This window comes from Nannospalax galili, unplaced genomic scaffold (genome assembly GCF_000622305.1).
Source record: "Nannospalax galili isolate Female #2095 unplaced genomic scaffold, S.galili_v1.0 scaffold84, whole genome shotgun sequence".
NCBI lineage: Eukaryota > Metazoa > Chordata > Mammalia > Rodentia > Spalacidae > Nannospalax > Nannospalax galili.
The window spans coordinates 1,475,540-1,501,129 of NW_008352272.1; the positions used below are offsets into that span (position 1 = coordinate 1,475,540).

Here is a 25,590-nt window from a genome sequence, read left to right on the forward strand (position 1 = left end):
TGAACTGATCTGCACTGGAGAAAGATGCTCCGCCTGGAACAGATGGGAGGATTCCTTGCCCATCTAAGTGCCAATGTGAAAAGCTACCTCCAGATGCCCCTTTTATTCTTAAGCCATTTTTGCCTCCCTGCTGTCATTGCTTATTAATTGCACCTTTTTTTTTTTTTTTTTTTTTTTTTTTGAGTAGGGATCTCAAGTAGCCCAGGCTGGCCTCAAACTCAACTTCCGATTCTCCTGCCTCGACCTCTTCAGGGCTGAAATTACAGGTCTGTAATAAATGTTGTGTTTATGTGGTCCTGGGGGTGGAACCCAGGGCCTCCATGCCTGCTAGGCAACTGAGGTACAACTCAGTCCATCTTCTGGTATCCAGATCATTTAGGCCTTTGTGTTTTCTCTTTGTTTGCTGGAGTTAAATGTTAAGGTTTTTCTAGGAAAAATTGTTTATGTCAATAACTTTTTAAAGTAAACAATGGGATTTTTATTGTTGTCATTAAAATTGTCCAATTGTTTGAGTAGACTGGGCAGGTGCTACCTAGGCTGTGGCATGTGTTTAGAATGATAGCTACCACTTGCAGCCTCTGACTGGATGCCAGACACTGGGCTGAACACTGAACACACACACAGCAAAACCAGACGTGCAGGAAAAAGCAACTCCATTTCTGAAAATAGACTTGGACTTTCTCATGCAGTTTTGTGGACCAGGGAAAGAGAAGAGAGGAGGGGATATGTGGAGGGTGGTACCGTGGCATGGTTCTGTCTTCACAGAGGACAGTGCCATTGCAGCTGCAGCACAGGGGAAGAAGGAGGACTCTGGGCAGAACTTCCAGCTCTCCATGAAGGAGACTCAGAAGAGAAATGGGACCTGGTAGTGGCTGGTGCTGGAATGTAGAGGGCCCTATGTGGAGGGAACACACAGTGGGAGGCAGCACACCAGGACTGGGGCTCAAGCAGTAAGCCAGCAAGATGTTCCAAAGCAAAGTAGGGACAGGCCTGTTTCTAGGAGTCAGGGACACTGGCTCAGCAGCCATCAGAATGGGCCCTGTTCAAGAGAAGCCCAAAGGGATCCTTTGCTGTGACCACTGTGAGGTCACAAAATGGCTTGAGAAAGTCTAATGGCCTTTTCGAAAATGAAATGTGGTTTTTTTTGCACCTCTGATTTCCACAACATGTATGTTCAGTCCCATGCCAGGCAGCCAGGCAGAGCCAGTCAATGGTGGTTATCCTTTCCAAGGTTATTATTATGGTCTCTCCTGCCTCACTTCTACTCCCCAGGAATTGTGGATTCTTTAATCTCTGTCAACTTCTCTTACAGAGGAAGGAACACCTCATCTGTGCATCCACAAATATGGGAACATGCGAAGTCAGTTATCCAAACGTTAGGGGAGATAACCAAGGCTTGGAGGGGAAGAAAAGATGATGGTGTGACCTTGTAACATCACCCTAGTGAGTTCGTTTCCCAATTAGGCATCCTTCCTCCCAGAATGTCACTCTATCTAAGTTAGTCACAGTCATTAAGCTGCAGATGGCCTCCCTGGTCTACAGAGAAAGATGTGAACTTTGGGGAAATTGAGGTAAGGCCATCTGTTTTTCCCCCGTCAGGTAGATAACAGAACCACAAAGGCTGGCTCCTCTTGCTCTGTTATCGTCTGGTTTCATATTTAATGCAGCCAAGTTCTTTCAGCATCCCTTTCTCCAAGTGCCAGTGTTCTAAATATCAGCTTCTTCAGTCTTTCCATGGGATCGGACATGATCCTCAGCAGTGAGTCAAGCCCAGCCTTGATGCATACTCATTACTTTATGAGAATTATGCATTCAGTCATTTGCGAACTGTACTTTGTTTAATGCACCTTAGGTTTGTTGTTGCTGTTATTCTTTTAATTTGGTTTTTACTACTTGTTCTGTTTCACTTCCCTCATTATGTGGTCCTTGATCTGTTATTTGTACAATTTCCTGCTCAAGGTTTAACACTCCCCCCCGACCAATATAAGTTCCACTAAAGTCTTCTATCCTGATGCACCCCTAGGGACTAGAACACTCCATCCATTTGAATAAGAGCCTGTGATAAACAGAGGGCGGACACAAGGACTCTGTAAGGTGGACAGTGGAAGGGGTATAGAGACTGGAAGATAAATTCTCTTTCTTGCAAACCAGTTTGATTTTTCTTCCACTTGAACTGAAAAAGTTCCAAATTGGACAATTCAGAAAGGAGATAATTTATCTTAAAGAATTAAGAGCAGCCGGACCACCACTTCCATGAGCACCAGCTGGGAAACCAGGTTAAACCATCAATTCTGTCTCTTCCTCGGGTAACTGAACCTGCCCACAGGACTAACCCACTTGCCTATAGGAGATATTGGATAGGGGTCTTTTTTCTGCCACTAGAAGAAAGCAAAACAAAAACTCCAGAAGAAAGGAGACATTGAAGGTGAACGTGGACCTGCGTGGAAGGCATTGTCGATGTCAGTCGGCCAGTGGGGTCACTCACGTCTGTTGGGTAAACTGCAAGGGCTTCGTTGGAGCCCATGGGGCTGGTTGACACATGCATTTGTGTCAGTGGTGGAGGTGGAATAAACTAGGGAAGGGTAAGGACTCCAGCCAAGAGAAAATCACATCCTGCCTGGTGGGGACATTAACTATTCAACTGTTCTCTGTTGCAGCCTTGAAGCCTCAGAGTGTGTGCACGTTTCCATGTGTATGCATGTGTACATGTAGATGCATGTGTGTGTGTGTGTGTGTGTGTGTGTGTGTGTGTGTGCCAGAGACCAGATGTTGAGTGTCTTCTTCAGTCACTCTCCACTTCGTTTTTGACATAGGGGCTCTCACTGAACCTGGAGCTCATCAATTGGCTAGACTGGTTGCCTAGCAAGCTCCAGAGGTTTCCCTGTCTCTGTTCTCCTCCCCATCCTAGGGTTATAGACATGTGCTGCTGCTGTTGCTGCTGGGCTCAATTTTTCTGTGGGCTCTGGGGATCTGAATTCAGGTCCTCATGCTTACACAGCAAGCACATTACTGACAGACCCAGATTTTTTTTTTTTTTTTTGAGACAGGGTCTCCCTGTAGCTTCAGCTACCTAGAACTCACTATGTAGACCAGGCTAGCCTTGATCTCACAGAGATCTGCCTACCTCTGCCTCCTGAATGCTGGGAGATGATTTGCCCCAGATTTCTAATACTGGCAACAACTTCCCCCACCTCCCAAGGATTTGCGCCTGGTAGGCAAATGCTCTACCACTGAGCTGTATTCCAGCCCTATTTGCACTTTTTATTTTGAAACAAGCCCTCGCTAAATTACCCGGATTGGCCTTGGACTCACCCTATAGCTCAAGCAGACCGTGAAGTTGCAATCCTCCCTGCCTCTGTGTTCCAGATAGCTAGGATTAAATAAATTCCTGTGCCACTAACTCAGTAAGTCTTCTTTCTTAAGTTAGAGAGGCAAGTAGGGCTCATAGAAAAGGCCAATCCAATGTACCAACCATTGCTTTAGGTTTTTATTTTCATGTTGCAATTTTTAAATTTATTTATTACTTATGTGCATTAGTGTTTTGCCTGCATGTGTGTAAGTGTACCTGTGCATGCAACACCCATGAAGACCAGAAGATGATATCAGGTCCCCTAGAACTGGTGTTACAGAGGGTTGTTAGCCTTCATGTGGGTGCTGGGAACTGAACCCTGGTCACCTGCAAGAACAGCCAGTGCTCTTAACTGCTGAGCCATCTCTCCAGCCCCATCATGTTGCAATTTTAAGAGAAAAAGGAAAACATGTCCGATCCCATGTCTGATAAACGGAATTACATTGTGGTTTCCAATGCTAAGTCTTTCTTACCAGCCATCCACGCCAGCTTTCTGCAGTTCTGAAATCCCAAAAGACAGAGACCCCATGAAATCATTCCTGCTGGTCAGGTCCCAGTCCCAGATCTCAACCGACAGTCTTCTGTCTTTGTCTGATTCTTTCAGCTGACTGGTGAGGGAGGGAGAAAGAACGAGAGAGAGTCAGCTGGGGCTGTTTGATTTCTCAAGCATATGAAATGGTCAAGAGGACAAAACCCAGAGGTAGAAATTCTCAACCATTACAAGCTGCTGCAAGAGAAATACTCAGTTTTCATTCCCCAGGGATCAGGAGCTCACCCTGTTTGACAGCCTGTGGCTTAAGCCAGCTCTAGCACAGGCAGGTCTTCCTGTGTGTGCTGTCTATGTCTTAATTTCCGTGGACAGTGACTTGGAGAAATACTGATACCATGACATCACTGGGTGTGCATGTGTATACATTTGCACACATGTGGGTTGAGGGTGACTAGAGACTTATGAAGAAAGGCTCTTGCTGGAGTCTCAGGGAAAACGGGTCTGAGACATAGCCTGAGAAGCTAAGGTGGTCCCTATTTAACCCTGAAAAAGGGGAGAGGAGATGAGGCTACCCTCAAGAACCATGCGGCTAGCCTGTGGCTGAAAATTGGCCTGTCATGTCAGACTATGTGAGGCCGTATCTCGCTCTGCCTCCCACTTGCCATGAGACTTTGGTTATTTTCTCACTTCTATAAGCCCCATCCATAAAATAGGAATGGAATTCATCAGTGAAGTTAGATCACTTAACTAGTGCTTGTTACACATAATGCATGCTCAATAACTACCAGCTGTTATAATTAACAACCATTGACCTAGATACATTTAGAAAGGGACCTCTAAGTTCTTCTAGGCCAGGGGAGACCTTCTAGGGACTCTGATGGAGATCTCCCAGTAGGCTGCAAACCCAGCATCAACTCTAAACCCAGCCCAGAGAGGGTTGCTGGTACATCCTGTAAGTTCTGTCCCACACATTTACCTTCACCAAGCGACACGTATGCTCATTCTCACCTACCCGCTGCCCCACACCACAGGAGTTGTCAACTCTATTTTTAAAACTGAGTTCTGGTTTTCCCTTGACTCACAATACTGAAATCCAGATGGAAGAGAAAAGGGGAGGGAGGCAGACGCAACAGGAGAGGAGGAAACGGGTTGAGGAAGGGGCCCCTCGGTCCCTGGTGACCCACAGCCCAACTTCTGCCACCCAGACCATCGTGATCTCCACTTACAATCTGAAGGTCTCGTTCCACTCTGGATTGAGGGAGCACTTGATGGTTTTGGTCTTCTGCTTGCTCTCACTTTTGGGATCAGGGATCAGTTTCAGCTTCACATAGGGATCTGACAAGCCATTGGGGTCCATAGGTACAAGGTTTTTAGCATCTCTTACTGAAAAACAAATATGAGGTTCAATATCAGTAAGGTCCCAATATTTAAGTACCCATCATTGATGACTGCAGGACCAGTGGCAGGGTCACGGGCCTCACATCTACTGAACAGGAATTTAAATTTATTAACATCAACAGCTAGGAAGGCATGCGATAACTTGCCAGGATGCAGATTCTGTCTTATATTGGCTAAACAACAAGATTTCTTTTAAAAATAAATCTCTTACTTATTAGCATACATTAATTATACAAAATAATGGGTTTCCTTGCAATAGTTTCATGCATGCATATAACATACTTCATGGTCAGCCTTCCTAAAAATTTAGTTCTGACTTTCATAAAGCTCTGTCCAAGCCACTCCCAAGGTACAGTCATTTTACTAAAATTGTCATCCTCAAAGCCCACAAGAAAGGCTGGCTTCTTTCACTTTCACGTAGCACTTTCAAGGTGTGTCATGGTATAGTGTGTATCAGTACTCTTTTCCCTTTTAAGGCTCAGTAATATTCCATTATATAGATATACCCATTCATCAGTCAGTCAACATTCAGGTTGTCTCTACTTTCTGACTAGTGGGATTGGTGCCACTATGAATATGTGTGTGCCCAGACACAAATGTTACATACTGTGTGATGGAACATGCCTGTGATGGTCAGCCTTGATTGTTAACTTGATTGATTGGAAAGTGCCTAGGACATTAGTAAAGCACTTGTGGGTGTGTCTGCAAGGGCATTTCCAGAGGTGGTTAGACGAAGGCTCTGACTTAATGCATGGTTTAATCCATTGATGGGTGCCAAACACGAATAAACCATTGGGAGATGGTGGACCTGCAGAAGGTGGGGTCTGATTGAAGGAGGTAAATCACTGAGGGCATGTCCTTGGGGGCTAGATCTTGGCCTGGTCACTTCCTGTTACAGCTCTGCCTGCCTCCCCACCATGATGAACTGAACCTCTGAAACCATGAGTGAAGTAGATCCTTCCTCCCTTAAGTGTCTGGTCACAGCAGTGAAAAATTCTGCCTAACATAATCCTGAACAGGTCAACCCACAGAAACAAATAGCAGACTAGCGGTCACTGCTTCACGAGTACAGACTTTGCTTCAGGGTACTGGAGATTCAGTGGCACTAGAGAGAGATGATGGCTGCCTAATGTTGTAAATGTAAACCAAGTGCCGCTGAATTGTATATTTTAAAGTAGTTAAATGGCTAATTTTATATGTTATAAATGTTGCCTTCATTCAAAAAGAAAAGGCTAGGAAAGAATTACAGGGCTGCCACCAAGACGAAGGTGCAGCTGTTATCCATGTGTCCTTCATCAGCAACACCCAGGCAGCCCACAGAGAGAAGAATGGTAACACCAGCAGCATTATAGCTAGGCTCCACCCCAGATTAAGAACACCTAGATAAAGGTTATAGGACCAGCTCAGGGAAGGGAAGGGAGTGTAGAGTCAGCACTGAAGATTCAATGGGCCACCAAGAGGATGAGAGAGGAAAACACCAGCCTGAACAAACAGGAAGAAACTGATCTGAAGTCGATTCAAAATGTAGTAGCATAGGTAAGAAGAAAAGAGGACTAGAAAATGAGGCTTGCATGGAACTTAAGGACACTGTGTTGACCATCTCAGTTATGGGAGAAAATCCAAAGTTATGTTTTCAGTTCAGATATGAATGAAATTAACTTCTAGAAGCTATAGAAGCTTCTTCTGTTAGCAGATCTATCATCAACACATTCATCAATTTACAGGTGAAAGAAGAAAACCACAAGGTTGTTGTCATTATCTAGAAATAGCAAAGAAATCCCTGGACAAGGCCAAGGCTAACTGAAGTAATAGCACCGCAGGTCATGAGACGATGATGCCCATTTCCACAACTCTCAACACTCTTTCTAATGTTCTACAGATACAAGATGACAATAAAAACAGGAATCTTACACGTTCAAAATGACAAGAAAAACAGATGGGAAGAGAGATGACTGGAATGTAGGGTGATTCATGCCTTCACTTCCCACGGTGTTCCCTTCCACCCAATCACATCCTCCCTGCGACGGTTTGAATGAGAATATCCCCCATAGGTTCCAAGTATTTGGACATTTTGTCCCCAGTTGGTGGTGCCGTTTGGGGAGGTGTTAGAAGATGTGGCACGTCACCGGGAGCGGGCTTTGATTCTTAAGACTTGTTGGATTTCCAGCGGCTTTCTGTTTCCTGCGCCTGTTTGAAAGGCAAATGCTCTGCTTTCTGCTCCAGCCATCTCTCGCCACATGGCTCCCTGCCATGATGGACTCTGATCCCTCTGGAACTGTAAGCTCAAATAAACTCTTAGTCATGGTGTTTTATCACAGCAACAGAAAAGGAACTAATACACTCCCATAGAACTTTAAGGACTCCACTCTCTTATACCACTTCTGTTATCTCCATTTCATTAGCTCTGCTTCCCATGGCAACAAATCTTCCCTCACCAATCAATCCACTGGGCCTGATGCACACTCTCTGCACCACTATTTCCTCCTGTTTCCACACCATTTAACCCAGCATAGATTTTGGGGTGCATTATAATAGTTCCCTTGAAAATGCTTTCAATTTCCTTTTCGATTTCTTTATAGTTTACTTATCTGACAAAACACAAGACCTGATTAAATTCAACTATCCTTTATTTTCCTACATTTAAGCCAATGACCATTGTTTGCTGTGAAGCAAGAAGGAGGAGAGGGAGGGAGGGAGGGAGGGAGGGAGGATCAGAGGGGACAGGAAGGAGGGAAGGAGGGAGGGGAAGGAGGAGGGAGGAGAGCAAAGATTACACATATGCACACGCTAGCAGAGGAGAGGGGGAAAGAAAGGAGGGAAAGGGAAGAAGGAAAAGAGAGAAAGGAAGGCAGGGAAGAGGAGGGGAGGGAGGGAAGCAAGAACAGAGGGAAGGAGACTTGCTTAAATACTTGCCTCAAGTAGGGACTGGAACTGAACAATGACAGAGAAGATGTAGGCGGGCTCTGGGGATGCACTGCTGTTTCGCTGTGGTCCTGTCTTCTGCTAAGCCATGGGTTCAATTCATCCTCCATCTCAGCTGCACCAAAAGCAGGAAATGTTCCTCTCCGGCCCTGATTCAGTTAAGCCCAATAAGCAGATTCCTATTATGTGCTAAGTGTTCTGTTAGGTCTTGAGGGATCCAGGAGACAACATGAGCAAGAGGATCTCAAGTTCAAGACCTCCTGGACTACCAAGTGAGTTCAAAGACAGCTGGGCAACTTAGTGAGACCTTGCCTCAAAATAAAAAGAGGCCTGGGGCTATAACTCAGTACTAAAATGCTTGCTTAGCATGTATGAGGCATTTAGTTCACGCCTCAGTGCTACAAAAATAAATAAAACACAGACAATGTAGTAAGAGGGCCATGACTGATAACAATGAGAGCAGACGCAGTAACAAAACTAGCTAGCATTTGCTGAATATTTTCTAGGTTCTGGGTTCTGCACTAAACATTCATTGTCTGATTTCACTCTTGTATCAACCTATTTTATTAAGCAAGAAATTGAGGTTGAGGGGACGGAGAGACGGCTCAGCAATTAAAGGCACTGGCTGCTCTTGCAGAAGACCTAGGTTTGATTCCCAGAACCCACATGGCAGCTAACAACGATCTGTAACTCCAGTGCCAGGGGAATCTGACACTCTCTTCTGATCTCCTGTGCATGACATGGGCACACTTACATACATGGAGGCAGTACACTCATAACACATAAAATTTTAAAATATTTTTAAAAGAAATATATTTTTAAAAGAGAAACTGAGGTTGAAGTTTGTAAAGTAACTTCCAAGTAAGTTGCCTGCCTGTCCTGTAACTGACACTATGTGGTCTGGCTACTGTCTCATCAAAAATCAGCTATACTTTTAATAAATCTGGCTTTATACGTTCTTTGTGGGCAGGATGATCATCCCATGCTGTCCCCTGAGCCTCCTGAGTAGCTGGGACGACAGACCTGGACCACCTTAGTTGTTCTTCCTAAGAACTAAGCACTGAACTTTCCCATTTGAACCCTGACTCCTCAAGCCTCAGTGTACATGAGGATCACTCAAGGGCTTGGGAACACAATTCCTGGTACCCACCCCACAGATGGATGCTGATTCAGTAAGTCTGGAGGGAGATCCATTCTTTTGCTTTTCTTTTTTTCAAATGTATTTTATTTATTTTTATTTTATGTGTATGAGTGTATTGCCTGCATGTATGTGAGTGCACCCGTGTTGTGCAATGCTGCAGAGGTCAGAAGAGGGCATAGGATTCCCCTGGAACTGGAGTTAAGGATAGTTTGTAGCCGTCCTGTGGATGCTGGGAATCGAACCCGGGTCCACTGTAAGAGCAGTCAGTGCTCTTAACTGCTGAGCCATCTCTCCAACCCCTCTTTTGCTTTTCTAAAGTCTCTGGGTGAGGTGGATGCTGCTGGCCCACAGAGCATGCATGGAGTAACAGAGTTCTGTAGAGTGATGCTTTCTTACGATGCCCATACGTTTTCCCCACAGAGCACAATCCCCAACTGTTATTTTCTCTCATTTCTTGAGTCTTCCAAGGAAAATAGCATGTGCCAGTTTCTAGTCTGTGGATGACACTTCCATCACACAGTGATCTGCATAAAAACATGAACCGAGATGTTCTGCAGAACATTGGCCAGAAACGTGTCTGTCTGGATGACTGGCAAGACACCCACAAGTAGAAAAAGCTCATCTTTCTTCTCTCTGGGAAGACCACCTCCCCATGTTCCTTGTCTTGTGAGATGACACTGGAAGGACAATCATCAGGAAGATTTCCTCTAATTTTAGATTTTCAGCTCTTGCCATCTCTGGGTGTGCTGTGTACTAAAGCTGTCCATGGCCTTCTGTCCCCCCTGCCTTGAAATGAACATTCCTCATTGAAGCATGATTCCCCCTCCCTCTCATGACCCTACTAGGACATCTCCTACTTCTATCTATTTGACTCCATCCTCTACCAAATGTGCTAAAAACTTCCAGGAATGAGTGGGGTAGAATTGATTATGGATCTATTAGCCTTCATATCTCTAAGAGTTTAGCTACTTTAAATCCACTCTATCAGTTGACAGGAGTTGTAGGCTCAGGTCCGAAGGCCTGTCCCCTCAAAGCTTTTCAAAGTCATGTTTCCCAGCAGCAAGAGGGCCACTTATGCACTGAGGAAGCAAATCTCTCTAGACCACACTTGGCGAGTTACTTTGATTTTTCTTGATAAATGTTTCTTTACTATCTTTGCTGAAATCAAGCCAGTGCAGATGGTATGAAATGTTTCATACAATGCAGAAATAGCAGGTTTCCCCCTGGTAGAAATTTGCTCAATGCTCAGGAGAACAGAGCGTTGGTCCAGAGAACATCGCTTGCTTTGGACCCGGATCAAGGTAGGGCAATTCAATTCAAGCAAGTGAGAGCTCTGCAGCCTGGTAAAAGTTACCTGACCCGGTAGAGAAAAAAGATAGCGCCAATCTTAATAATTTTCCTAAGAATTGTTCTTCACCAAGAACTTTGCTTTGGTTTTTTCTCTCCCGCGCCGCCCAGAAAGGCTAAATAATTATGACTTATTTTTGAGTCTGATACTGCACTATATAAATGAGTTTTTTAATGAAAATTCCTTTTGAAGGACATTTCCTTGGCATCTTGAGTTCTCATGAGTCTTCATTGTATGTGCTAAAACCACGCTTCAAAACCACAACCACTAACATTCAGGTTGAGAGTAGTTGCAATAACAAAGGTAAGAAGTAACCCACATACTCAGGTCTAAACCATCAAGGGCATATCTGTACTGTGAATAACTGGGCACACGCTGATGACACTGAACTAGCCATATGCATGGAGATTTGGGAGACAAAGGTAAAAGGAACTCAGACGATGACAGTATAATGCCTCTATTAAAGAAAAAGCTCAGTGATTCAACGAATGAAACTGAGCTCTACGATATCAGATAGTAAGTAGCACTGGCTCAATCCCCCATTTGAATAGATGGACTGCGTACATAGAGGGCAATGTCTCTGCCCTTGGGAAGGATTTGGGGGCTGATGGGAATGATGATCCCTACTTAACTCTCAGATGGCTCAGAAAAAAAAATACACACGTCTAAAAATATTTAATAGAAAAGATAAGCTCGTGGGGCACAATAGCAACTACTAGCCAATCATGTAAAGAGTTCAGAAGCTCCTTATGCTATCCTGTCATCTTTTCTGTGATTTTGAAACTATGTCAAAAGTTTTTAAAAGGCTCTCCAAATCTTCAAAAGAAAGGCAAAATAAGACACATTTTCTATAAGGTCATATACAAATATAAATATCTAAGCATCCACAAGGATATACACAGGATCAGTTTTAAATAGTGGTTATATCTGAGGGGATAAAGGGGATTGTTTGAAGGTTGTGGGTAGAAGGATATTAGCCTTATCTGTTGTATTCTGAATTTCTTCATTTTTTATTATTTTTTATTTTATGTGTATGAGTGTATGGCCTGCGTGTGTGTAGGTACACCCATAGATGTCAGAAGAGAGCATTGGATCCCCTGGAACTGGAGTTATGGACGGCTGTTAGCCACCATGTAGGTGCTGGGAATCGAACCTGGATCCTCTGCAAGAACAGCCAGTGCTCTTAACTGCTGAGCCATCTTTCCAGATGGAATTTCTTACAAAGAAAATACATTGTGGTCAGATAGAATGCATGGAATTATTTCAATCTTTTTGTATTTATTGAAGCTTGTTTTGTGCCCCAGTATATGGTTGATTTTGGAGAAATCAGGGCACTGAATAGAAAGTATATTCTTTGGTACTTGGGTGGAATATTCAGTAGATGTCTGTTACGCCCATTTGATGTATGGTATTGTTTAATTCAGATGTCTCTTAATTCTTTGTCCTGTTGACCTATCTATTGGAGACAATGGGGTATTGAAGTTCCCTACTATTAATGAGTTGGGATTAATCTGGGTCTTAAAGTCCTGTAGTACTGTTTTCATGAAGTTGGGTGCACGGGAGTTTGGTGAGTATATGTTCATGACTGTAATATCTTCTTGGCCAATTGTTCCTTTGATCAGAATGAAGTGGCCTTCTTTATCTCTTCTGATTAGTTTTATTTTGAAGTCTGTTTTGTCAGATATTAGAATTGCAGCTCCTGATTTTTTCTTAGTACCATTTGCTTGGAATATTTTTTTCCATCCTTTCACCTTAAGGTAGTGCCTGTCCTTGAAGGTGAGATGGGTTTCTTGCAGACAACAAAAAGATGGGTTTTGTTTCTTAATCTATTCAACTAGTCTATGTCTTCTGACTGGGGAGTTCAGTCCATTGATATTTAAAGTTATTAATGAAAGACGTTTGTTGATTTCTGTCGTTTTGATTTCTGTTCACATTCTTGGTGTAACTTTACATTCTTGTATTAATTGTGTTGCTAAGGTAAGACTCCATTGCCCAGGCATTCAGAGACTCCATTCTGTTCCCCCAAAAGACTCCAAAGGGCAACTGGATCTGTCAAGTGATGCTTCAAAACTGTGAACTATATCACAGCCCAGAAAATGGGCTCTACACTAAATAAGTGAGGCCCGGGACGTCCTCACCAAGACTAGCGGACAGCCTCAGCAGATGCCCCAGGGTTAAACCAGGGCTGGAGGGACAGACACTGATGAGCTAAAAAGTGACTTTTCACTACCCTGAACTGGCCATTCCAATACCAGTCATGCCCTTGTGGCTGACAGTTTACCTGGATCTTTGGTTAACCCCCATGAAGCATGGATCAAGGTTACATTTCCTCATTTGGACAATCATGCTATATACATATAAGAGAATAACCTTGTTTTGGGAAAACACATACTGGAGAATTTTAGGGTTGGTAGGAACCATGATCTCAGACAATTCATAAAAAAAAACTGCTCATGTGGAAAATTATTTACTAGAGAAAATGAAGAACCGTTCCTACCACTCAGCCACATCTTGTCCTGGAAACTTCAGCCTTCATAGCTACAGTCTGGGTTTGTGTCACTTTCATTCTTGTTTCCTTATTACTTCTAACCCATGGGGTTTCTAACCCCAGCTTTCTCTGATGCTGTAGCTTTTGTGAGCCCCTTCCCACTCCCCTTAACTAGTCATCCTGTGCAGCATCTCTAAATACAAAGCAAGCAAACATGGGGTCTTTGGGAGGCCCAAGTGCAGATCCAAGTCATCCCAAGCACGTCATGGCCCCACAGACTTCTAGCACAGCTGGTTGCCCGTGGCTGCTGGCAAAGGAACAGTTGTCATACATCTAATTATCTATGTTGAGACAAATTTCCAGCTGGGACTGTCATGGTGTCTGTCGAGGAAACAGCCTGTCAAGACACAGGAAGTGAGATAAAGGAGGGAGCTGGTATTGATAAATCAGGGACAGGGACAGACAGACCCAGGCTTAACTTCCCCCTTTGCCATGATGCTTACTAACTGGGTGCCTTTGTCAAAAGACTTCTTGGAGTCTCAAGAAGTCTCTCTGTCCAAAATGCTGATAAAACTGAATTCTACTTATCCATCTGGGCTATTGAGATAATAACTAAGGTGCCATCCAAGTTTGCCCCGGACAATTTAGCTTTGCCTGAAATCTTTTCACTCTCAAAAAGGTCCGAGTTTTGATAATAAATGATACAACCATCTATGTTACTCAGCCATCCATCCCTGACAAAATGCCCAGGAGAGGGACAGGGGAGATGGCTCAGTCGATAAAGTCCTTCCTGTACAAACATGGGGACCTGAGTTCAGATCCCCAGCACCTACAAAAAGCTACACGAAGCAGTGTATGTCTGTAATCCCAATGCTGGGAGTAGGGGGTGGAGACTGGTGGATCTCTGGAGCTCACTGGCTATGCAGCCTAACCAAACCAAATTGATGAGCTCCAGGTTCACTGAGAGATTCTGTCTCAAACAATAACATGAAGGTTAATTAAGGAGGAAACCCAAAATCAACCTCTGGTTTCCATAGAAGGTACACACACACATATACGCACATGTGCACACACTCACATGGACATACAAAACACATACATACACACACATGCCTAAGAGAGAACAGCTTAAAGGATTTATTTTGGCTCAGGGTACCATAGGTTTCAGATTTTGGCTGGCTAGCTCCATTGCTTTTAGGCCTGTGGCAAGGCAGAAACATCCTGGTGGAAGGGTGTTGTGGGGAAAAGCTGCTCATTTCATGGGAGTCAGGAAGCAGAAGGAGCAAAAGGGAGAGGCCAGCGGCAGGGTTCATCCTTCAAAGTCATGTCCCCAGTGACCTACTTCCTCCATCAAGGCTTGATTTCTTTAGAGCCCTTTCAATTATGAACTCATAGTGGGTTGATCAATTTATGAAGGTGGTATACTCCTGATGCAATCAACTCTCAATAGCACCACTGGCAATGGATCAAACTGTCAAAATGAGCCCTTTGGGGGGACAATTAATATCTAAGCTGTACCATCACCCTAGTTACTAGGGATAATAACGTTGAATCAGAAGGTGAAGCTTATGGCAGAGGCCCAACAAATGCCAGTTTCCTTTCACCTTTGAGAGAATTCACACCAAATCATATGATGAAAATGTATAATGACCAAGATAAATTTCAGGGCTGAAAGAGTGTCCCTTTGGTATGATTTCCATACAAATGAACCCTGGAGGAGGCAGCTTGAGGATGATAGATGATCTGAAGCCAGATGCAATCAATCCATTTCTTATTATCTCAACCTCCTTTCCATTCCAATCTCGCAACTTGGACTTTCGCCTGGGATGGCATCGCCTCTGAACTCCCAAAAGTCTTTAAAAAATTTTTTTATTGATAAAATGATTGCACATCCTTATGTGGTACAGTGTGATGTTTTAGTATGTTTATACATTGTGCATTGATCAACTCAATATACTTAGGTTCTCCATCATCTTGAGCATTTATCAGTTCTCTGTGGTAAGAACTTTTAAGAGCCTCTGTTTTAGCTGTTTTGGGTTATTTTATATTTTCACTTCTCTGAGCCTTTTACACTGATTAAAGCCTCATCCAAGCCTCTAGCCCCTCAACAGTCTCCTTCCCTCTGGCCCACCAGGGGATAATGTGGTTCTGTTTCCATCACTCCTGGCCAAAAGCATCAAATGTCTCTAACTTCTTGTGTCTCCAGTAGCATCCTCTGTGTATCCCTTGAGCCCTCAGTGATACCTGTCTTAGGGAGTATTTAGTGAGGAAGCATTACCCCGGGGAGTTGGCATCACTGTGCACTTATGGCTTTCAGGTACAGCTTGGCCCTTTACATTGCCTGTCACCCTACTGGAGTTCCAAGTTCACTTCTTCTACCACTGCCTACAGAAGCAATTTTACTGTTAGGTCTCAACTGGATTTCCACCTTTGTCTCGTGTACCTGCTGATCTTCTGTGCTATATGTTTAACAGAACTGTGTGCATTAATAAAACTTCTTGTCCTATTGTTTTTTCAACAGATAATGGAGAGTGGAGAACTTCTAGGACATTTGGGGTGTAATACAACTAAGTCTTTTTGGATAATGAATATTTGTTAATATTAGACAAGAAGAAAATTCTTATTGAAGGTCTTAGGGCTCAAGATAGATGTAGTTGAAATTCATTTTAATTATATCATTAACTTTCATGGTTTTAACCATTTAGAATGACAAAGTTTTTTTAAAAGTTTCCTGATGTGGTATTTCAGAAAATGTCCTACTTCTTACTAGACGGTAGCTTTTGCTTTCTATATTTTCACTCTAGGTTAATGATGTCTTTTTGTTCTTAAATTTGCTTTTGATAACTAAAGCATTCTTTTTATGCAGTTCATGCTTGCTCATCTTGAATTCTACCTCAAATCTAGGTGGGTTTGCATTTGCATTTGTCTTTAAGAATATTTGATGTCCGTTTACCTGTGAATAAATGCCTTTAGTTCTCTATACCTGTCATTCTATTCATAATTATAGTTGTCATTTGTCCCTTATTTCAGGGAGTATTCCTCAAGCTTCTATCCATACCATTGATCACAGTTTTTCAACGGATGTTCCTCTGTTTACTATGCATTTTACATTTTCACTTATTTTATAGTTTTAAATTGATTTTTAGGAGTTAGAAATGCAGTTCAGTTGGTAGAGTGCTTACCTACCATGCATGAAGTCCTGGGTTCAGTTCCCAGGACCATGTAAACCAAGTGGGGTAGAGCACATCTGCCATCCCAGAGGAAGGAGGATCAGAAGTTCAAGGTCATCCTCAGCTCATAACAAGCTGGAAAAGATATGTGAGGCCCTATCCAAACCATCACAACAACAAAAAAATTCTTTTCAGGGGGCTGGAGAGATAGCTCAGCAGTTAAGAGCACTGGATGCTCTTGCAGAGGACCTGGGTTCAATTCCCAACACCCACATGGCACTAAAAACCATCCGTAACTTCAGTTCCAGGGGAATCCAACACCATCTTCTGACTGGCCATATACTCACACACATTTTAAAAAATAATAAATTTAAACATTTTTAATGCATTTTAGTGTCATTTCACCCTTCCTGATTATTTAATAATGCCTTCCTCTCAGCCACATCTCTCCATTTAAGACCATTGCCCACTGTTTTTTCCATGTTATTTGTTTACTTTCTATCTGCAGCATTTATGGGTTTGGGGGTGGTATTTTGGTTTCTATGTAGTCCAGTGAATCTGAACACGTGAATAGAATCATAAACTACCACAAAAGCAGGACACAAAACAGTTGTTCCATCATCTCCGGGAAACCCTGAAAACCTCTCCTCTGAAGTCACACTCCCCTCCAGGCCTGGGCAGCCACTCATCTGTTTCTTAATTGTTTTAGTGTTCTCTTTTCAAGGACTGCGTAAAATAGAATCATGCAGTATGAAACCATTAAGATTGGCTCCTCTTACTCAGCATAATGCCTTTGCGAATCATCCAAGTCGTTATATGTATGAATAAGTCCCTTTCGTAGCTGAGTACTGTTTATTGTGTGGATGTACCACAGTGTATTTTTTCCATTTGACTATTGAACACACTTGAGCAGTCTCCAACTTTTGATGATTATGCACAGAGCATAAGTAACTGTAAGTTTTTGTATGAACATAATTCTTCATTTCCATAGTTGAAAGAAATGCCTAGGAGAGGGATTATTGGGTTGTATCATAAATACATGTTTAACATTGTAAGATCCCAACAGCCTTCCAGAGAGACTGTGCCTTTTACATTCAGGTTTGATGATGAGTAACAGTTCTTTTCGTTCTGTGTCCTTGCCAATACATAACATTGACTTACCATCATCACTGCTATGATTGTTTAGCTACTGCAGTTAGTGTGTAATGGTAACTCATCATGGTTTTAATTTGCATTTCCCTGATTTCTATTGGTATTTAATACATTTCCAAAACTGGATTTGCTATCATTATGTTGTCTTTAATGATGCATTTGCTGTAGTTTGTAACCCATAGTCAAGCATGGTAGCACGGGTGTGTAATCCTAGTTACTCAGGAGGCTGAGACAGGAGGATAAAAACTTTAAAACTTCCCTGAGCAGTTTAATGAGGATTTGTCTCAAAATAAAACTAAAAAGAGTGCACAATACCTTAGGTTTAATTTCCAGTGCTACACAAATCAAACAAACAAAAAAACCCGTCTCCCTCCCCCTCCTCTTCTCCCTCCCCTCTCCTCTTCTCCCTCCCCCTCCTCTTCTTCCTCCTCTTCATCATTATTATTATAATTGTTTCTCCCATCCTCCTCCCCTCCTTTTCCTTCCATCTTTTCCTCCTTAGGACTGAGCCCGAGGATCTCTCCCATATTAACCCAACAGTTAACTAATTTATCTTGTCTTTTTCTTTTATGAGTCAAACTTTTACCCCATGCCCAAGACCTCTTTGTCTAACCCCGTGGTAAAAGTTCTCCTTCTGCAATTTCTAGCCCTTCGTGTCGTCACCTTCTTCATTTAGCCCTACGGCCCACTTGAGTGAACTCTCCCACAGACTGTGAGGTGGAGGCTGAGCTTCGTTCTGTTTGTATGCAAATGTCCAATCACCCCAAAATCATTTGTTGGAAGATTATCTTTTCTCTAATTCCACTGCCTTTGTTCCTTTAAAAAACATCAATATTTTTGTGTAGGTCTATTTCTGGACTCTCTTTTCTAAGTCATTAGATTATGTACCCATCTTTTATACATCTCCTCTCCCCAGTGTCAGGGTACTTGATTACTGCAGCTTTACACAGTAAGTGTTAAGACCGAGTACTGCGATTCCTCCAACTTTATTCTTCATCTTAAAAATTGTTTTGGCTATCAATAGCTTCCTAACTGGACTTAAAGCCCACTCAATGGGAGGAAACTCATGTGCAGTACTGTAAACATAGCCAGATACACATGGCTGGAGAGCCATAGATCTTAGAGAAAACCCCAAGGCTGTCATATTCCTAGACAAATGTAAGTTCTTACTATGTGCAAAAATACAGATGACTGTCCCAGTCACCACTCAAAGAAGTTTCTTTTTTTTTTCCTTTTAAAATAAATATTTATTTATAAAGAGAGGAAGGGGAAGAAGTGATAAAACAAATATTTACATCTGAGGAATAGTATTATTCAAGAGTTATTTGCACTGTTCTTACAAATTTTCTATAGGGCTCAGCCGGACTGTCAAAACAGGACATCCATAAAAAATAATTAAAAAATATTAACAACTCACAACTCACTGCGAAAAATAAAGAACCACTGATGAACACTGATACCAGGAAATGAATATATTATAAGTTTCATGAGAAATAGATATTAGAAGCTTCTTTTGCAATAGACAGAGACTATTACAGAGTTCCACAACTGGCCATACGCAGAGATTGTCTGTGAATTGTTCAAGCCTAAGCAGCACATCTACAATGCAACCTCTACATCTAAGACTCATGGAACATAGAACAAGGGATAAAGAGGACACTAATGCATCTCTCAAGTATCCTCAATGAAGCTTGTTCATGCAACAGAGGGCCAGGAACACAAAAAGTCTCACATGGCCAAAGCATGGCGAGTAAGAGTCTGCAGAGTGTGGGTCCTTGGACAGGACTCCTGTATTAAATTCCACCCACCATGGCTCAGGGACCATTGTGGAAAGGGGGAGGGGGAGAGAAGAAATATTGTAAGAGCCAGGAAAGAGGTGCATGAACTTGCTTCTATGAATCTACAACAATGGTGTCAGCAAATACAAGACCTATGCAAACTCAAGCAGACAAAACCGCAGCACAGAACTGTGGAAATGGACATCAAGCCCAATCTTAGTTGAAGAATTATTGGCAGTTGATTTCTGCTGGGTAACAGAGAGATGATCTTCTTAAAGGGAGGGACCCTAGATAGGCTGACTAGACCCCAGTGGATGAGCTTGACCTGAGACATGAACTGTACGTGATAGGCCTTAATATAAACAGAAGAACTTATGAATTCCAGTGGAGGGGGTCATAGGAGGGTGTCAGTGGGGAAGAAGGTATAAAGATGATTAAGATTTATTAAGATGCTTTGCATGAAATACACAAAAATTCAATTAAAAAAATCTAGTAAATAAATAAAAATTAAAAAAAATTGTTTTGGCTATTTCAATTCTTTATAGTAGCATATAAATTTTAGAATTGCCTTATTTACAAAAAACAAAAAACCCAGCTGTTATTTTGAGTGATTTCTTTTAGTGAATTGTAATGTTCAGCATATAGACTCTAGACATGTCCTTGGATTTACACTTGAATATTCCATTTATTTTGGAGCTATTATACATTTTTCTTAAAAATGTTTCTAATTGTTCTTTGTTAGTATATAGAAATACATTTTGCACTGGTGTGGAGTGACCTTATGCCCTGCAATGTGTCTGACTTCAATCATTTGGTATATTCCTACAAGTTTGTACTTAGACAATCGTGTTTTCTGTGTACAGAAGATTTTTCTTTTCCAATTCACTTGCCTTCTCTTCATATTCCAGCACACTGACTGGGTCTTCCAGTATGATACTGAATGGAAGGGTGAAAGAAGACATCTTTGTATTATCCCATAGCACAGAGGAAGACCTCCAGCTGGTCACCATTAAATAACTCATAGTTTTCTGGTAGATCAGTTCATTAGATCAAGGTGGTTCCCTTTTATTTCTTTTTTAAAAAAATATATTTTATTTATTATTTTTATTTTATGTGCATGAGTGTATCGCCTGCATGTATGTGAGTGCACCCATGTTGTACAATGCCACGGAGGTCACAAGAGGGCTTCAGATTCCCCTGGAACTGGAGTTAAGGATGGTTCATAGCTGCCATGTGAGTGCTGGGACTCAAACCCGGGTCCTCTGCAAGAGCAGTAACTGCTGAGCCATCTCTCCAGCTCCAGTTCCCTTTTATTTCTAAGTGTTGAGAACTTCTTTTGTGAACAGCTATTCAATTGTCTCAAATGCTTTTTCTGCATCAATTGATATGTTCATTGGTTTTTCTGCTTTAGATTATTGATATGGTAGATCACATTGATTTTTGGTTGTTGAGCCAGTTTTGCATCTCCAGGGTAAAACTTACTTGCTTGTAGTATATTATTCTCTATATATACTACCAGATTTGATTTGCTAATATTTTGCTGAACCGTTCTGTATTTGTGTTCATAAGGGATATGTGTATATAGCTTTCTCGTACTGTTTTCAATTGGTTTTAGTATCAGAGCAATTCTTGCTTCATAAAATAAGCTGAGAAGTGTTTCTTCCTCTCCATTTTTTAATAAAGAATTGTTATTTCTTCTTCAAGTGTTTGGCGGAATCACCAATAAAAAAAATTCATTTTAAGGGCCTGGGGAGACAACTCAGTCAGTGAATGGCCTGCAAACATGAGGGCTTGAGTTTGGATCCCTAGAACCCATGTAAAAAGCTGGACACAACAGTAGGAGTTGAACCTTAGCAGACTGCCTGAGGGTGCCTGGATCCAGTCTCCTTGTGGTGGTGTGCTTCCCCAAACCCTGCAGTGGCTAACCCCCTGCACGGGGACCACGTGAGGCCCCTCCCACTTCACCAGGGCTAGGCTTCTCTGCCCTATAGTAGGGACTGAGACCTTAGCACACTGCCTGAGAGTGCCTAAATCGGGCCTCCCCTTAGCAAACTTCCCAAACGTGCTGTGAGTGCCTGCTAGTAGGGGTCCAGACTTTAGAAGGAAGCCTGAGTGTACTTGACTGGAGCCTGACTTGGGCCTCTGTGGGAACTCCTGAGTAGCTGATCTGAAGACATCAGTTCCCTCCAATACAAAATCTGAGAAAACCTGAAACCTAGACCTACCAGTTTTATATACCCAATAAGAAAACAACCAAGGCACACCAATAATACAAACAGAAGCAGTCTTCAACTCAACAAAGGAAGGCTTGAGTTTCACACCAGAATCATAAACAACAAAAGACATCCACATGCCAAAATCACAACAGAAAAGTAATACAGAAAACTGAAACAGTCTGTTCCCACCAAACTCCACCAATCCTATAGAAGAGTTCTATAAGGAGAACCCCCTAGAGATAACCCAGGATACAGAATTTAAAAGAACAATCATAAACATGATCAAGGAATTCAATGAATTTAAAGAGCACACAAACAAACAAACAAACAAACCAAAGAACCAAAAGAAGATAGGGATAAACTTCTGACTGAATTCACAATAGAAACATTGAAGAAAACTCGGGCTGAAATGAAGGAGTGAAAAACTCAATGAGCCAATTTGAAACAACAGGAGAAAGCCTTACCACTAGAATGAATGAAATGGAAAACAGAATATCAACACTGAATGACAACGTTGAAGAACTGGACCACTCAAGCAAAGATTATGAAGAATTTTAAAAAACCACAGAACTACAGGAATGGAATATGCAGGAAGCCTGGGACACCATGAAAAGACCAAATCTATACGGAGAGGCATAGAGGAAGGAGAAGAATTTCAGGTTAATGGTATTGACCAGATCTTAAACAGGATTGTAGAAGAGAATTTCCCAAAATTAAGGAAAGACATCCCCATACAAACACAAGAAGCACATAGAACACCAAATAGGCAGGACCAGAAAAGAAACTCCCCATGGCATAGCATAGTAAAAACACTAAATGTACAGAAGAAATGTATTGAAAGCTGCAAAAGAAAAAGAGCAACTCACATATAAAGAAAAACCCATCAGAATTACTGCTGAATTATCAATGCAAACTATGAAAGTCAGAAGAGCCTGGACCAGATATTTCCAGTTCTAAATGACCATAGATGCCAGTCCAGCATACTTTACCCAGAAAAAATGTCTACTATAGTTAAAGGGGAAAAAAAAAATTCCAGGACATGAATAGGCTGAAATAATACATGTCAAAAAAACCCAGCCCTTCAAAGAATACTTGAAGAAATACAAAGAATGGAGAAAGGAACAACTATGCCCCAGGGGCAAAGGAAAGAAACTAAATGAAGGTGTAACTGTGGAAACACAAAATTAGACAAAGAATGTAAACAGTAATCAAAACGATGGCAACCAACGCACATCTTTCAATAACTTTAAATATCAATGGACTGAACTCCCCAAAAGACACAGGCTAGTTGAGTGGATTAAGAAACAAAATCCATTCTTTTGTTGTTGCAAGAAACCCATCTCACCTTCAAGGACAGGCACATTAAGGTGAAAGGGTGGAAAAAGAATATTCCAAGCGAATGGAACTAAGAAACAGAGGTTGCAATTCTAATATCTGACAAAATAGGCTTCAAACTATAACTAATCAGAAGAAATAAAGAGGGTCACTTCATTCTGATCAAAGGAACAATAACCAAGAAGATATTACAATTATGAACACATATGCACCAAACTCTGATGCACCCAAATTCATAAAAACAACACTATAGGACTTTAAGATTTAGATTAACCCCAACTCAGTAATAGTAGCAGACTTCAATACCTCACTGTCTCCATTAGACAGGTCAGCCAGGCAAAGAATAAACAGAGATGTCTGAATTAAATGATACCACACATCAAATGGACCTAATAGACATCTACCAAATATTCCACCCAAGCACCAAAGAATATACTTTCTATCAGCACCCCATGGAACTTTCTCAAATTGAGCACTTACTAGGACACAAAATAAATCCCAAATACAAAAAAAATTAAAATAATTCCATGCATTCTATCAGATCACAACACAATAAAGCTTATTAAAATCAACACATAAAGGAGACCTAGTAACTACACAAACTCATGGAGATTAAATCCTGAATGAGGAATGGGTCAAAGAAGAAATTAAGAAATAAATTAAGAAATAAAAGTATTCCTGGAATTAAATAAAAAGGACAATACAACACAACAAAACCTCTGGGACACTTTAAAAGCAGTCCTAAGAGGGAAACTTATAGCTCTAAGTGCCTCCATTTAAAAAACCAGAAAGAGCACAAATAAATGACCTAATATTGCTACTTTAAGACTCTGGAAAGGCAAGAACAAATGAAACCCAAACCCAGCAGACAAGAAGAAATAGCAAAAATCAGAGCAGAAATTAATGATATAGAAACAAAGAAAACACTACAAAGAATCAATGAATCTAAGAGTTGGCTCATTTAAAAGCTAAACAAGATAGACAGAACCTTAGCCCAGTTAACCGAAAGAAAGAAAGAAAGAAAGAAAGAAAGAAAGAAAGAAAGAAAGAAAGAAAGAGAGAGAGAACAAATCCAAATCAACAAAATTACAGATGAAAGGGGAAACATCACAATAGACACCAAAAGATCCAATAATCAAAAAGATAGAAACAGAGGGAGAACTCCCAAATTCCTTCTATGAAGTCAGCATCACTCTAATACCAAAACCAGGTAAAGACACAACCAAAAGAGAAAACTATAGACCCATATCTTTAATGAACATAGACGTAAAAATTCTCAACAAAATACTTGCAAACTGCATGCAGACACACATCAAAAATATCATCCACCATGATCAAGTTGGCTGTATTCCAGAGATGCAAGGATAGTTCAATATACGCAAGTCAGTAAATGTCATAAATCATATAAATTGAGTCAAAGACAAAAAGCACATCATCATATCAATAGATGCAGAAAAGGCCTTTGACAAAATTCAGCATGGATTCATGATAAAAGTTCTAAAGGGAACTGGTCTGGAGGGAACATAACTGAACATAATTAAAGTGATATACAACAAAGCCACAGCCAACATCATTCTGAATGGAGAAAAACTGGAAGCATTCCCATTGAAATCAGGAGTGAGATAAGGCTGTCCACTATCTCCACTCCTTTTCAACACAGTCCTTAAAACTTTTGCTAGAATAATAAGACAAGAGAAGGAAATTAAAGGAGTATGAATTGGAAAAGAACAGGTCAAACTATCCCTTTTTGCAGATGATATGATACTATACCTAAGAGATCCCCAAAATTCCACCCCAAAACTCCTAAAACTGATCAACACTTTCAGTAAAGTGGCAGGCTACAAAATTAACCTATAAAAATCAGTAGCCTTTCTATATACCAATAACAAACAACTGGAGAAGAAGTATAGGGAAACCCTCCCATTCACAACAACTTCAAAAAAATCTCAATAAACCTCACCAAAACATCAAAGATCTCTACAATGAAAATTTTAAATCTAAAGAAAGAGATTGAAGAAGACAATTCTGAGGGGACTTGCTATACCCGATCTCAAACTATACTATAGAGATATAGTCATAAAAACAAACATGGTACTGGCACAAAAACAGACACATAGATCAATGGAACATCACTGAAAACCCAAACATGAGTACATGCAACTTCAGCCACCTGATACTTGATAAAAGTGCCAAGAACACACAATAGAGGAAAGACAGCATCTTCAACAAATGGTGCTGGCGAAACTGGATCTCCACCTGTAGAAGAATGAAACTAGATCCTTATCTTTCACCCTGCACAAAAGTCAACTCCAAATGGATCAAAGACCTCAATGTGAAACTCAAAACTCCGAAACTGTTACAAGAAAACATTGGCAGTAACCTTCAAGAGATGGGTATAGGAAGGGACTTTCTAAATTGGACACCAGTTGCTTAGGAATTAAGGTTAACAATCAACAAGTGGGATCTCATTAAACCAAGAGAAAACTCACAAAGTGGGAGAAAATTTTCACCAGTGACACACCTGATGAAGGTTTAACATCTAGAAGATATATATATATCTCAAAAAACAAAGAACATGACCCAATTAAAAGATAGGCTAAAGATCTAAACAGAGAGTTCTCAAAGGAAGAAATGAAGATGGCTAAGAAACACCTTAAAAAGCGTTCAACATCGTTAGTAATTAGGGAAATGCAAATTAAAACCAACTGTCTTAGTTTCTTCATTGCTGTGACAAAACACTCTGACCACTACCAACTTGGGGAGGAAAGGGTTTATTTAGCTTACATCCCCCGGGTTACAGTTC

General features: G+C 41.3%; 1 protein-coding gene across 2 annotated transcripts in view; it reads right to left on the reverse strand.

Moving 5' to 3' along the window:
* Prkcb (protein kinase C beta) overlaps positions 1-25,590 on the reverse strand; it is a 394,800-nt gene that overhangs the window by 119,969 nt on the left and 249,241 nt on the right. For both annotated transcript variants that reach the window (XR_607822.3, XM_008849211.2), the window contains exons 6-7: positions 5,066-5,222; positions 3,823-3,957 (exon numbers count right to left, since the gene is read on the reverse strand). Coding sequence is in view for 1 of the 2 variants with exons in the window: in XM_008849211.2 (XP_008847433.1) it covers positions 3,823-3,957; positions 5,066-5,222 (292 nt within the window). In the remaining variant the exon portion in view is untranslated. The remainder of the gene's footprint in view (positions 1-3,822; positions 3,958-5,065; positions 5,223-25,590) is intronic.